The 15,386-nt window shown below is 45.3% G+C and overlaps 1 protein-coding gene across 3 annotated transcripts in view; it reads right to left on the reverse strand.

Annotated features, from left to right (window-relative positions):
- Positions 1-15,386, reverse strand: part of ACSBG1 (acyl-CoA synthetase bubblegum family member 1) — a 1,203,629-nt gene that overhangs the window by 310,568 nt on the left and 877,675 nt on the right. For all 3 annotated transcript variants that reach the window (XM_069624414.1, XM_069624415.1, XM_069624413.1), the window contains one exon: positions 2,043-2,163. In XM_069624414.1, coding sequence (XP_069480515.1) covers positions 2,043-2,163 — 121 coding nt within the window. The remainder of the gene's footprint in view (positions 1-2,042; positions 2,164-15,386) is intronic.

Consider the following 15,386-nt stretch of genomic DNA (forward strand, 5'->3'; position numbering starts at 1 on the left):
CTTAAAATACTTGTAAAGCCCAAGCCAAGTCTGGTAAATGCTAGGAATGAGAGAACTGACGAATGTTGGGTTTGTAGTCTATTTTTATAGTGGAAAGAGAGTTACATTTAAAAATCAGGGTATCAAAATCCAAGACATGTCTAATACATTCTAAGAGTGAGTGAACCGATGCATGTTGGGACACACGGTCCTTTGTCCTAAAGTACAGAGACTTAAGCACTTCAAATGTTAGGAAATACAATCCAGGCCAAGTCTGGTATTTGCTAAAACTGAGAGAAATTATGCATGTTGCGGGACACGTAGTCCGGTGTAAAAAGACTTAAACACTGTGAATCAAAAGTGTGATAAAGGTTGAGTAAGGAAAGTGATGCTTCTCTTCCCTTCAGTACCTAAGTCTGTTTTACTATTTGTATTACTATTGTTACATGTCAGCAAACAATATGTTTGGAAATTGTAATATACACATGCTGATTGTAAGGGTGAGATGGAGAGTCCCTGGTATGGGTGGGCTGGAGTGGGGTTGTGTGGTGGTGTGTAGTGGAATTTGTTGGTAGAGAGTGAGGGAGATGAGTGGTGTGGTGGTGTGGAGCCGAGGTGTCGAGAGGGGGTGTGAAGCTGTTGTGGTGTGGAATGGGGTTATTGAGTTGTGGAGAGCTGGTGTGGAGTGGTATTGTGGAAAGGTGGTGGGGTGGAGAAGTGGTGTGGTGGATTGGAGTGGTTTGTGTAGTGGGGTGTGGTGGTGTGAAGTGTTGGTGTGGAGTGGTGGTGCAGAGATGCAGAATAGACTGGGGAGTGGTTGTGACGACTGGAGAAATGTTGTCGGTTGGTGGAGTGGGGTGTGGAGTTGTGGTGTGTAATTATGGGGTGGTATTTGAAGTGGTGGTGGTGTGGTGGTAGAGTGGGGCAGCGGGTTGGTGTGGAGTGGTGTGATGGTGTTGAGTATGGTGATGTTGAGGTGAGGTTGAGTAGAGGTCTAGAGTGGTGGTGTAAAGTGGTAGTGTGGAACTAGAGGGGTGTGAGGGTGAGGTGTGATGGCAGGGTGTGGTGGATTGGGGTTTGATGTTGGTGTCGGGTGTGAAGATGTGGTGGATATGTTGTAGTATGGTGGAGGGGTCTGGTGGTGTCGAGGAAGGGGTGTGCTTTTGTGGGGTGGTATGGTGTAGTGTGCTTGTGGTGTACTGAGGTGTAATGGAGTGGGGCGGTAGGGTAGATTGGGGGTGTGTATGTGGTGAAGTTGAGATTAGGTGTGGCAGGGTGTAGAGTGGTGGCATAAAATAGTGATGTGGTGAGGGTGTATAATAGGGATGTGTGGTGTTGTGGTATGGTGGTGTGGAGTGGGGAGGCACAGTTTCCTGGGGGGGTGGATTGGGTAATCTGGCTGTGGGTTAGGCAGATATAATGCATTGCAAGTGGTGGTGTGGAGTGGGGTAATGTGAGGTCAGATAGATCACAGAGGGACAACCGCTGAAGCATGCCTTGAGTGTGGGCGGTAGGGCTTATGTTTTAGTCAAACCCCGGCATGGGAGAGAGATCTAACCCCTCCACCGCCCACTTGCTGCTGAAAATTAGGGACTAATACACATATCTGCCTCTCTTTGAAGTTGTGTGGCACTGATCACCCAACTAGATGCCCACTGAGTGAGGCATGGGATTTCATCAAAGTATGCAGTGATAAAATAATTATTGTTGTTTGAACAGAATTTTTATTTGACTGAGTTCACTACCCGAGTTCTTTGATGAGATTCAAGTATTTATGCACAACTCTAAGATTCATTTTTGCTGAGCCTTCTATTGCACTGCAAATGTACTGAGTTACATTTGTGAAGTCAAGAGCTGCCCTTTTCATAATATGGGCCAAGTTATTTTTTGCTTTGACATGTTTCGATCACAAAGAAATTACTGAGTAGATTATGTAAAGTGTAGAAAGCATACATCAATTAACCGTGTCTCTTCTTTCAGCAATACTAACAAGGCATACAGTAAGGTCTGCTGGGATTTGCAGCTACACAATCAATGCTTGTGTTCGATTTCCAGGGACATACCTGCATTATTTTGTCCAGTTGCTTCTGATTTTCAACCATTATTATATTGGCTCTAGAGTTATCAGCCACATAGTAACAGGCCTCTGGAGAATTTGTTGAATAGATTCCGGTGGTGATACCGCTGGCAATGTGAAAGCAAATTTTGGAAACAAGAAAGAGAGATTTGACATGGTTGATTAAAATAGAAAGCACTTAATGCATAGTCTTCAGTAAAAAATACTTTGATATGGTAGGCCATTTATAACGCACCTGTACACAAGTGTTTCCAGGTGCAACAAGACAAGGAAGGGGAGACAGAAGGAGGATGAAATAACGATCTTACTAGGTGAGATAAATCAACATAAATCTCTAGCTCATTATGCTTTCCTCTTTGCGGGGCAGAATAAAGCATAGTAGGCAAATAGATCAGACAATAAAGCTAATAAAAGAACAAACACTCTGTGAGAGATTCATAAGAATATGATACAGCAGCAGAAGAGAGACAACCCCTAAATGATTTTAATTGATGATCTTATACCCAATCTGTAAGAAAACTGGGAATGTTGGCAAAGCTAAATCATAGAGAAGTGATGAAATACTATTTGACATATCAACTATGTGCATCATGGCCTCAATTTGAGACTCCACTGTTTCTAGCTGTGTCTGATGGAGTGAACAAAGATTCATAAAAACACTATTAGCTATTCAGCTATCAAGTTAAAAATGGAAAATACACCTTATGCATAATATTAAAACCAGAGTGTGCATTGAGATATTTGTATAATGTTAAAGTATATCCTGGAAGAAATTTCTTTTTTCATGGTATATTGATTTTGAGTTAGGAATTTGGGAGTCTGATGTCTGAATCTTTTGTGAACCAAACATGACTAACATCTAGGCAATATATTAAGGGAAAGCTGAATGCACTGCCTAAAAAAGTGAGCAAGGCATTCTTAAACACAAACTAGGACTTCAGGTCTGCAGATTACAAGATGCCAGTAACAATATCTGTTGACATTTTATAGAGATCCAAGTCACAGGCAAATTTACTTGAGGGCACACAAAGGGTTAGTGCATTTGGGACATAAACAAAAAAGATATAGACTATGACCTTAGTAGGGACATGAGGTTAGCGATATATACATTTGCAATGTCCAGATGTGAGGCGAAGACCAAGCACCAATACAAAGCACCAAGAACAAAGCTTGTGTAAACAGACTAGGAATCCATTTCCTTCATAATTCTGTATAATTCCTTTGACTGCAATTTAAAAATAAGAAAATTCTCTAAAGGCTAGAACCCACAGCCACCAGCTGGATTTGAAAGGGAATAGATTTGAAAGGGAATGCATTGTACTTTACAGTACAATGCATTTTTGGAATGACATGATATACAGAATTACAAATTTAACCTGAAAGATGGCTCCAGTATGCTTTGGCCATGGAGGCAATATTTCTTTCATACAATCTCTGCTCAAAAAGGAGATGGAGCAAGACATTTGAAGCTGGTCGAACAAACTCTTTGTAAAAAGCCTGGTCGGAGCTGTCCAAACAACGACTTCAGAGTAATTAATGAAATAACTGTTTCGATCCAACAAGAGCAATCTTTCTTCTATGACATTGTCAGGATGCTTCACTGAGTGGAGCGGAAGATCCGCGCCTGCCACAATCAGAGCAAGATGTAGGATGGAGAGAGACAGAGGTGGCAGAAGACAGCATTCTCAGGTTGAAACTGACTGCCAAAAGGGACAATGGAAGGAGGAGCGACGGTCCTTGGCTGTAGAAACAGAGGAACACAGTCTAGGCTTTGTCCCTGATGGATGTTGCAACCACACTAAACCTGGCCCAGGAGAGGCAGTGGGTTAAGGCAGGGTGGACACAATAATCCAGGGATCCAAACCATCCAGAGCAGCACCCAGATTTGAGATGTGCCTTTGCCATCCCAGCTACTCGTCATCTACCACTCTGGAGCATTGACCAGGTCACCTCCGTCCAAAAACTCTCCAAACTGTCAATGATCCAGAAGATCAGTCCAGAAAGCAACTGGAAGAGTAACCCTACAACCATTTAGGACCTAGGGGATAGAAAAAGTGAAGAAAGGTCTAAACTGGTTGTTCACTTTTGTTTCCAAAGGAGCATGCACAAGAGAAACACCCAGGGGAGTCTTCGGGGGTGTACTGATCCTGCTAGAACCCCAAAGGTCACAGTGGATCACCAGAGGGGGAGATTTTATCCCTACTTACTTAGGAGCAACTGAGAGATAAGAAATTGGGGGGACTCTGGGTTGCTGAGCAACTTATAAAGATAATTCACGCCACAAGCCAAAGCCTACCGTTGTTGCTCATCACAGGCACCAACATTTATATGCTATGCCTTCGCTGTTTCAAATGGGCACACACTTTTCTGATGAGATCACAGATTTATGTGGGCCACACCTTAAATCGTGTTCTGTTTCAGAAGCTATAGAATTGGATATTCTTTATTTATCAGCTCTACTTAAGAACTGTTTAAGAACCTATAGATGTTTATCTGATATATTTGGAAAATGTGCTTGAAAATATATATTGTTTCTTCCTATTATTTTCAAAAATGCCTTACATTACATTCTCAAATTCCCCCTTTGAAAGGAATTGCCCTTTTCACTACACCCATATACTGTAAATAAGCAGCTGTTGTAACCAGTCAAATGTAGTTGAAAATATGCCACTCAGAACAGAAAATGACAGAGAGCGTGAGCGAGAGAGAGAGGGGGTAGTGAGAGAGACAGACAGAGAGAGAGAGAGGGAGAAAGAGAAAGAGAGAGGGAGACAGAGAGAAAGGAGAACATAGGAAGAGTTACATATCAGATAAACATGTGCTAATGATTTGATAAACGGAAATGTTAGTACATGTTATGAAGCAGATCAGAGGATCCAGTCCTACTAGTCAGTCGTACAAGGTCAGACCATCATTTTGAGGGAATGCTGACCTGTTTGTGGCCATTTGTTGATTATTGTGCAATTATTTTGTGTTTGTTAAAATCTACATCTTTAGATTCTTCGTTGGCATCTCTATGCTCATTCTTTACCAGACTCATCATCATTTTAATCTTCTTAAGTATTAACACCAATCTCTATTCTCCACCCAAGAGCATAATTCTCAAATTTGGCATTGATGAGCTTATTAATCCATACAAAAGCCAAACATACTAGTGATGCCACCACCCTAAAATGTCTGACTTGCTCATGACACGCAAAAATCATAGGCCACCACACATGCTTCTTATCATTAGCACTAAAGTTGAAAACCTCCAAAACCACACGCAATTTTCTATTAAAACTTCACAACCCTCATCTATTGCATTAAACACTGCAAACCCTCATTGTATAGCCCATCCTCTCCTCTCTTGCCTTTTTGCTCAATCACCAATCTTTCCACCATGTTTAGTGGCAAAATTCAATCTATCCGATGAAAACATTGGGCCTCATTACAACTTTTCCGGTCTGGACTGCGGTGATTCCGCGGCGGCGGTAATAAAGTTTCTGCGTCCGCAAAGTTGCGGAAAGACTGGCCGATTAGGTGCTGTCGGTCGCGCGCTCCAAACGGACGCGGAAATGGTGTAACCGCCGCCACAGAAACACCCACAGAAATGGACATAGCGGCGCCACAAAAAAAACGTGTCCGGCACCGTCGTCACAGACAAGGAACTGGAAATACCATGATGGCCAAAACAGGAAACAGAAAGGCGGCCATCATGTAAAGCACAATCCATTGCCATCCAGAGTCAGCACAAGCAGAATCCACACTGCGAGAAGCCAAAAAGGACCACCAGCATGTCTGCCAGGATTCCAGCCCAGAAGCAGCGCAAACAGCGCTTTAGTGAGGCAGAGCTAACTGTTCTGGTCGAGCACATACTGCAGCATGCTGAGATGTTGTTCAGTGCTGATCAACGGCGTGCTACACAGCAGCACAGGAAGGAAGTGTGGGTGGAAGCAGTACGCAAGTGCACCGCTGTGGCCGTGACTGTGAGGAGCGTAAAGGACTGCCACAAGAGGTGGGACGACCTCAGGCTGAGGGTGCGGAACCTGATCTCCACACACCGCCAACGCAGCAGTGGGACATGTGGAGGGCCCCCTTCCCCACTGAGGCTGCAAACATGGGAGGGGCACTGCAGCAGTGTCCTCTACCTTGAGGGCATCCATGGGATCGGGGATGCTGAGGCAGGAGTGAGCCCACCTGCATATGCTGGTAAGTGCGCAAATATGAATGCCATATGTGTACATGTTGAGGCCAGGAGTGGGCCAAAGGACCCATTAACAACCCCCCCAGCCAGTGCATGAGTGGGCCAAAGGACCCCTTAACAACCTCCCCAGCCAGTGCATGAGTGGGTCAAAGGACCCATTAACAACCCCCCCCAGCCAGTGCATGAGTGGGCCAAAGGACCCATTAACAACCCCCACCCCAGCCAGTGCATGAGTGGCCCAAAGGACCCATTAACAACCCCCCCCCAGTCAGTGCATGAGTGGGCCAAAGGACACAATCATGATCCAGATGGTGAACCATATCACTACAATGCATGTCCGTCAACAAGCATATGCATGTAAATGCTACTTTTAAATGATCGACCTGTATGATGCATGTGATGCACCCATCAGGCACCCCCACACAACTAATTGCATGCCCTCTGTGACCCCACAGCCATATCAAGTGACAGTGATACCGCACAACAGCCCAGGCAATCAGCTCCTGCGCGTGTGCAAGCCAGAGCCCATGCCCAGGAGGTGTAACGCTCACCTGATTCCCGTAGAGGCGCCGGTCTTGACTGGGCGTATACCGTATCTTCAAAGGTGATGTGTAACACACGGCTGGCTCTTTGGGCTGGACCTCTGTGCACTGTATGTCTGACTCGAAGGGTAAGATGTCTGCAGATAGAAAATATGGGATTAAGGAACTGGGTTATTGAATGTCTCTCTCTTCTTCCCTTTCTCTTCTCCTGTAGAACCCCAAAGGTTAACGCTCTCACCTTAGGTAAGTGAACGCTGTGCTCTCCATCTGCCTCGGGGCAGGGTGCTGTAACCAGTTTCTTCACTGGATAAGGGGAGCAGGCCTCTTGACTTCAGAGGACTGCTGTCCGTCGTTTACTGCACGAACGGTAAGTTTCAAGTAATTCTAATGTCTTTAAAGTCTTTAGTAATGATGTCTCTTGTTTTGCAGGGTTCCGGCGATGGCGGATGACGGGCTGAAGTGAGTTGAAGATGGAGCCCGTGTGATGAATAGAAGCGCCTGGAAGCACGTAAGTAAGCGCTTGTTGCCTGCTTCACGATGCGCTCTAACTGTCTTTTTATTTTGCAGGTACAAGTTCGGAGCGGCTGCAGGGTGCCGGAATACCCACTGGGTTAGATGTGGAAAGGAGTAATGGCACATGAGTATTAAAGTTCCCCAATGTCTTTAAACGCACCTTGTTTTGTCTTTCAGATGCGGGATGCAGCGCCGAAGGCCTCCGGAGCGTGCGAAGAGTTGGTAAGCTTTTGTCTTTCAGATGCCGGAATGCAGTGTGAAGACCTCCGGAGCGCACGAAGAGTAGGTAAGCCTTTGTCTTTCAGATGCCGGAATGCAGCGCGAGGCGTTGGTAACAGCCGATGGACCAGGTAAGTGAAGAGCTGTCACTGAAGACCGTAATGCTAACCTGTTCTTTCTTGTCTTTATAGGTGTTGCTGAAGACTGGATTCAGGATGGTAAGCCTTTTTCCTTAGGCCCAGGATCAGATGCAGAAGACACGATGAGCGTTCTGCTGCAGAGGATGCAGAATAACGCAAAGCAAGATTCATCCATCGGGTGTGGTTTAAATAGCCTCCTGTAGTGCTTAGGTGTCTCCTTCCACAGCCACGCCTAGGTAAGAAAAGAGTTCCTGCTTTCCAGAAGAGTTCCAGTGTTCTGAATCTAGGGAGTGGCTCCTGCCCCACCCAACAGGAAAAGTAGTTCCAAACAGAAGAGGATCAGAGGCTCAACTGGCAGGCAAGTAAGCAGCATGGTCTGCTGCAGGTAAGTCCACCCAAGCATTATGAGCCCGGCGCTTCCAGCGCTGGGACTGGGCATATTTATGAGCCTGGTGCCACTGGCGCCAGGACTGGGTCCAAAAGGTCCCAATTGGGACTGGTTGGCACTCGGAACCTGGGTTATGGATCTGCTTCCAAGGGAGTTGGGAAAACCCTGACCCTTTGGAAGCAGAGATCATGACAGGAGGATGCTGCCAGCAGTTCTGCATCTCTGCCCCCAGTAGCATCTGCTATACATGTGCCGGCCACCATCACCAACATCTCCACCATCTCCACGCTGCCTGATGCAACACAGGTGCCACGGGCACCCATCATGCCTATACAACCCACCACAGAAAGTATCTGCACTGCAGAGGAGGCACCATGTAGTGACAACAGTGCCCCGGCACTGCAGACTGCTACAGGGCCACAGGGGGGGTACCCACCCTGGATGACTTGGCATCATTCCATGAGCTAGAGTTCAGCCCCACATCAATCCACAGTCCTATGAGGTCACCTATCCCCTCAATGGCAGAGCTCAATTCCCGCATGCAGCGGATGAAGAAGCAGCAGGCTACTCTCACCTAGCTGGTGGAAAGGCAGCTTGAGGAATCCAGGCTGCAGAGGGAGTGCTAGAGCACATATGTATGTCGCCTCTCAAGGTCCATTGGACGCTTTGCCAGCACAATAGTGACCCTCGGCTAACAGGGCCCTCGGGCAAGGATGCACAAGCGCCGAAGCGCACATGGAAATGATGGCATGTGTGTCAGGCACTGCAGGACACATGGGGACTAGAAGGGCTTGAGGGGGTGGGTACGTTTGGGTGGTGGGGGAGGTCCATTAAGGGGGTTTGTGTAGTGAGGCCTGGTTGGGAGTGGGTACGTTTGGGTGGTGGGGGAGGTCTATTAGGGGGTTTGTGTATTGGGGCCTTGTTGGGGGTGGGTACGTTTGGGTGGTGGGTGGGCACGGGTGTACAGCTTCCCTAACCATTGCACCTCCATCCCTGTTGTGATTTCATAAATATATCATCATTTGAAAAAACACATACATGAGTGGACATCCATCATTTCATTTGCAGTTCAACAATGTATTTACTGTCATCACCATATCCATGCAATGCTATGAATGTGCAGTCTCTCAAAAGTAAATGCGAATCAGTGCATCCCGTGTTCGTTGTCCATCTAGTGGACCCCCAGGAGGAGGTTGAGCCATCCCCATCCCCATCCCCGTCTCCATCCCCATCTTCATCATTTACGTCTGGGGGCATCGGAACGTTCCTGCGCAGGCACAGATTGTGCAGCATGGCACAAACAACTGTAATTTTACCCGTCTTCACTGGGCTGTACAGCAGTGATCTGCCAGATCTGCTCAAACAGCGTAACCAGGCCTTCAGTAGTCCAAATGTCCTCTCAATCATGCCACGTGTGCGGACGTGTGCCCTGTTGTATGCCTCTTCATGCCTGTTCCTTGGCCTCCGTACAGGCGTCGTCATCCATGGCGTGAGTGCATATCCAGCATCACCTACTTGGGATGTATATGTGGGGGACATGTCAGTGTTTGTTGTATCATGTCTTCATCAGATGCAGTGCAATCTTGTGTCATTGTTCATTCATGCAAATGTGGCATGCAGTGGTTGGACCGGTGGGTGTTACCGTTCTTTGGTCATTGTAGTGGACGTTGGCAAATGGACATTGACCAACGCATTGGTGTGCATGTGTACTTTGCCCTGCGGGTGACATTGGCTTGTAAGTATGGCATTGTGCAGTGATGTGCACACATGGCAGAGTCAGTCCACTGTGATGATGTAGTCGATGCAGGATGTCTCATGTACAGGCATCATGTGCATATGGAGGGCAGTGCTGCATATTGTGGGTGGGGGTATGAAATGGCTCCAGGTGTATGTGCCAGCGGCAGTTCAGGCTGTGTGTGTCATGTGGCAGGGTGTGTACGGGAACACTGGCAACCTGTCATGTGTTGCTTTCTGATGTTTGGGTTGTGCTGTCTATTCAGTTAATGGGCAGGGGGGTGATGCATGTGCAGTCGCAGCAGCACACTCACATTGCTCATTGCCCTGGACACACACACACACCCCTTCCACAAGGCCGGTGCATTGGCAGCTATACTCACCCAATAGCCATGTGCTTTGTCCAGCACAGCGTTCCATGTACCATGGCAATGTGGAATTCCGCAGTACCATTGAGTCATGTGTTGAGCCCCGGAAACATGCGCAGCAATGTGTTATCACTTGTGTGGCATCACATACCATCTGTACATTCAGTGAGTGGTACTGTTTCCTATTGCGGAACACCATCTCCATTGCATGTTGTACTGTCAGCTCGATGTGGGTGCGGTCGACTGGACCTATGCAATTTGGCATGCCTGCAATGGCATGGAAGGCCAACTTGGTGACAATGACCTGGGGGAGGGTACGGGGTAGGGAAATCTGTTCAGACACATGGCGCAACAGGGCATCCAATACCTGTACCAGGATTTTGGAGAAATAGGGTTGTGATAGGCCGTGCAGCTCACCAACTGTGTGTTGATAGGTACCGGTGCCAAGCAAAAATGCAGTACAGACACAACCTTCAGGAGGGGGGGGGGCAGTCGGGGTGTCTATGTGGCTGCTGATGTCGTCCTCTATCATGGCGGTGATGTACAGGATTGTTTGACGGTCCAGCCGGTATAATGTGTGGATCTGTCCTGGGGTAAGGTTCCAGGGTGAGGCCCTGATGCGTGGTATTGCAGGCTGCCTGCGGGGTGGTGCCGGCTGGACAATGGGGTTTGCCATGGGTACAGGGTTAGATGGTTGCCGCCTGTGCCTCCTACGCCTCCACCTCCTCCTCTGCACCATTACTGCCATCATGTGCAGTGCTGCCTGTTGGTTGAGTAGGCCCAGTCTAATGCTACTAGAGCTGCTGCCTGCATGGCTCTGTTTTGAGTTTGCCTGGGTGTGGGCCCTTTGTAGGCTCCCAGTGGCCTGCTGGGTCCAGCTGGGCTGATTTGGTGGACCTGTGCCCTGATTCAGGTCACCAGGCACTGTTTAACGTCATGTTCGGGGTGGCGGCGGTACTGCCACCGTGGTCACGGTTTTAGCGCCATTTTTCTGGCAGTGTTTCCATGTCCGTGCTACTTGTGATGCTTGCGATGTTTAGTGCTGCCGGTAACGGAGGGGTTTCCGTGCAGGCAAAGTTTACGGGTGCTTAATCTCCGCAGTGACGGTTTATGGTGGTGCTATTTCCGGGTCCGCAGGTCATGATTAGGCGGGCGCGGGAACGGTGACGGTAGGGTTATACCGGCAGCGGTATGTCGGGATCGGTGTACTTGTAATGAGGCCCATTCTCTCTTCGTAAAATGGACTCCCATTCTCAACCATCCCTCCAGTCCCCTTCCATGATGTACATTCTAAAAAATTGAAGACTTCAGCATTTGTAAAAAAAAAAACGGATCCCATGCCTTCTACAAATACATCAAACAGTTCTTGGAAACAAATTATCAATAAACAACTCACACAAGAAATCCTAACTTAAAATTGGCCGTATTGCTCTTATATTGGAACCTTTCTCCTCCCTTATTGTGCCATAATTTAAGACATTATAGCAACGTTCTTTTCCTTTAGAAACATTCTGAGAAATCCTACTTCATGCAACTAAAAGAGCACTCAATCAAAAGCCATCTTGTCCACTCTGTCTATTTAGATTTCAGACAAAGGTAAAGCATGGAGACCGCAAACCTCGGGTGTTGAATTGAAATTCATGAATATTTAAAAAAAATAGTGACCTGCCTTCTGATGCTTCTCGTTTTCTCAGCTGCTTTTTATACTATAAGCCATCAGATGCTTATCTGCACCTTACCCACTCAAGCCAAATTATTAGGTCTTGGACTGAAGGTTCCAGATTTTACCAGTTGAAACATCTACATTTTGACATACACTCTATCTTTAATAATGCTCTTGACGAAGCTGAGTGGACTCTGTAAGAGACATATGATTAGACAGGTTTTATTAGGTCTATTTACTGGATTCGCCAAAGGAAAATGCAAAAAACTCAAATAAGCAATTCTGGATGGCTTGTCTTTCTCAAACTTGGCAAAAAGAATGTCTCTCAGAACCCCCTTGGTGGTTCTTGGGGTCACTCTCCGGTGACTCATAGTCTTTAGGTGAGTTATCTTTCTTGGGCTTCCTGTTTTATTTGTTGGATCTTGTACCATTTGAGTATGGTGAGGAGACCACCTGTTGTCCCAGGTCCAGAGTGGTGTTCACCAGTGTGTTCTCTTGAGGATTTTGACTAAGGCCCAGAATCTCAAGCAAACAGAAGGCCACTTTATAATTTCAACTGGTTTTTCTGTAGGCCTTTTGCCACCTCGCTGTCTCAGGGTTCTGGCTCTTATCCCCACAAGCCTACTCACACTCTTCACTGTTTCATCGTGACACTTCCTTGTACCTAAAGGGACCTCTCCTATTTGCTCTTTGCAACCCTCGCTGTCCTTGTGCTTTACCTGCAGCCCAGGTTACCCCTTTACAGACACAGTGTTTGCCACATGCTGGACACTTTCTCCTTCCATTCTGATATTCCTCTAGGGACGTCATTTCAGCAAAATGCCAGGGGTAGCGGAAGTGAAATCACACTCCCATTGATTTCTAATGACATCACAGGAAGTGATGCAATTTGACCCCACCCCGAAGTTAGTTGATGGGAAGTGATGAAACACAACCTTTCACGCCTTGACAAGACAGTCAATGGCATCACATAGTATTGTTTCGAAGTACACTACGAAAGATATGTGGTTACGATATCACTATAGTTGATGTACATTTCATACAAGAATGGATCACCGTGTATAGGCCCTATTACCAAATTACTTTGAATGCAAGCAGATGTCCAAGGACAAATGATAATGATGTGTTATTATATAGCACTTAAGCCTAAGCGCTTTATATAGAACAAATATGCATACAGTATCACCCAACCTGTGTTGGTACTCATTTATCGACCTCAGAAGGATGAAAGGATGAGTTGAGGTGTTGAAGAACAGAATACATCAGTGACTTACCCCTGAAGTGTGCCTGAAATAAACTTTTAGAATTATTGTATAGAATTCCAGAAAGACAAATTATTTGTTATTCATATTCTTTCTTATTTAGGGTCACTGCTCAAAGCGTTACACTTGTGGAACCCCTGTTTTTTTTAAGAGTCCTGAACAAGAAAGTCAGTCACTAGAAACAAAGAGCCACATGGTGCTGGCCACAGCGCAGGAGCTTACATTAATATATATATATATATATATATATATATATATATTTTTTTTTTTTTTTTATAGGGATAGCAAGGGAGACCACAGGGGTAGCAAGGCAAGGGAGACCTCAGGCGACCCCCAAATGACGTCCCTTTATTCCTCCTCTCTTTTGCCTTCACTCACCTCCTCCTACTTCCTGGTGTTCCTTTTCTACTCTGCTTTCACTCTACTCAATTCCCCTCTTGATGTTCGTGCTCTTATGCTCTATTCAACTTTCACCCTTCTTCTCTTCACAACAGCTGGGTGTCCAGTCCTGAGATGGTGGGGCTGGCAGGGGATTGTCCTCACTCCATATCAGGCCCAGCATTCGTCCCACCACCCAGAGGGAAAGGTCAGGGAGCACGTCTTAGTCACCCAAGGCTCAAGATGTTCAATTGCTACATGCATGGAGCAGCTGGATAGTCTTCTTTCTGGACAAGGCACATCCATACACAAACAGGCAGAGGTTATCCACATCTGTTTGCGGTCTCGTGCAATCATGATATTGGATAACTGATATAAACCTGCCTGCCTATTCGATGCCTGGATGTCTTCAGCCTTTCTGAAACTCAATTCCTCTATGTGTCTTTTAATTTACTTCTTCTTTTTTATTCAAGGTCAAAAGTTAAATAAATAACTTTTGACCCAAGCAAACATTACACTTTTCACATAAACAAATTAAGAAGAAAAAACATTTCATTTAGTATGTTAAAAATAGATTTCCACAATTCATTAACTTTTACAAGGAACGTTATGAAAATACAAAATCACAGTGTTCTCAAAAAGTTAAAATACACTATCATTCATTGTTATCAACCTACTCAAGTATCTCCAAGGTGCATGGAGTCCAAAAAGCCAACTATGGCTATAACAAGAGAAGGTGATCACCCCGATAGACATTTGACCAAGAAATTCTCCCTGTCAATACCATTAAAATATTTTCCACTTACATTTTTTTTTAAAGTGGAGCGTTCCCCTTTTAGAGCTATATCATTACAAAAGCGACAACACTCACCCATTCCCCTTAGAATTCCATATCTTAAACACAGCTCCTTTGTTAAATAAAGATTCACTCTAAACTTAAAAAATAGTCTTCGAATGTACCTATTAGGATGCCTAACTAAATAAGGACCCACAGTGCCCAATCTTTTATAGTGAAATTTCAAGTAAGCTAGGGACTTAAATTCATGAAATTTCTCCATGTATTCCGCCAGTGATGTCTATATAATATATTTTTAACATTCACCGGATTATCCAGTAGATATTGCTCAGAAAGACCAATTTTCTCAAGAACCTTTGTGCACATGGTGCAACGTCCTTTCATCGCGGGATGTTTTTTCGTGGGTTTTTTTACCGTGATTTTTTTTATCAGAAAAAAAATCTCATTTTTTTTGGGGGGGTTAAAAAATTATATATATGGGATGTGGGTTTTTGGTAATAGATATAAACTGAAAGGGAATGGGGGTCTGGCGGGGGACTCCCCAAAACTAAATGTAAAAAAAATTGCAGTAAAAAACCCTGCGAAAAAACATCCTGCGATGAAATGACATGGAACCATGCCCACAACCACAAGATCCGTTACATGACAGTGCTTACATTCAGTTTTAATTTGATAGAGACCACTAAAAAGGTTTTTCAGAGGGTCCAATGTTTTACTGTAATACGATAGAAGCCTCCACGAGGCTCTACTTTCCAACGAGCAGAAACACAATATGTATTGGATTGCAGCAATTGGAGTAGATATTTGTATATTTAAAACTTTTCTCCAAATTGAACCTTGTAATTATTTTAAAATGTTTAAAATGTTTAAAAATGTTGTAAAACCCACAAAAAAGGTCTCAATGCCATATAAAATCCTCAGGATATGTTTTTCTTCATAAAGTTTTATGAGCGGTTTAAAGGAAAAGGTTCAGAATTTTGAGTCAATACGTCTCATTTCAATACTTAATGCCATTGTGCCCTTGACTCGTGACACGCTCGGTTTACAAAAAATTGGAAATACCAAGTTATTTACTTCTTCACTCTGGTAAAACCACCATCTTATTTCAAAATTGGCTCACCCAAGCTGTGTTTCTTGATAT

This window comes from Ambystoma mexicanum, chromosome 11 (genome assembly GCF_040938575.1).
Source record: "Ambystoma mexicanum isolate Mex_15411 chromosome 11, UKY_AmexF1_1, whole genome shotgun sequence".
NCBI lineage: Eukaryota > Metazoa > Chordata > Amphibia > Caudata > Ambystomatidae > Ambystoma > Ambystoma mexicanum.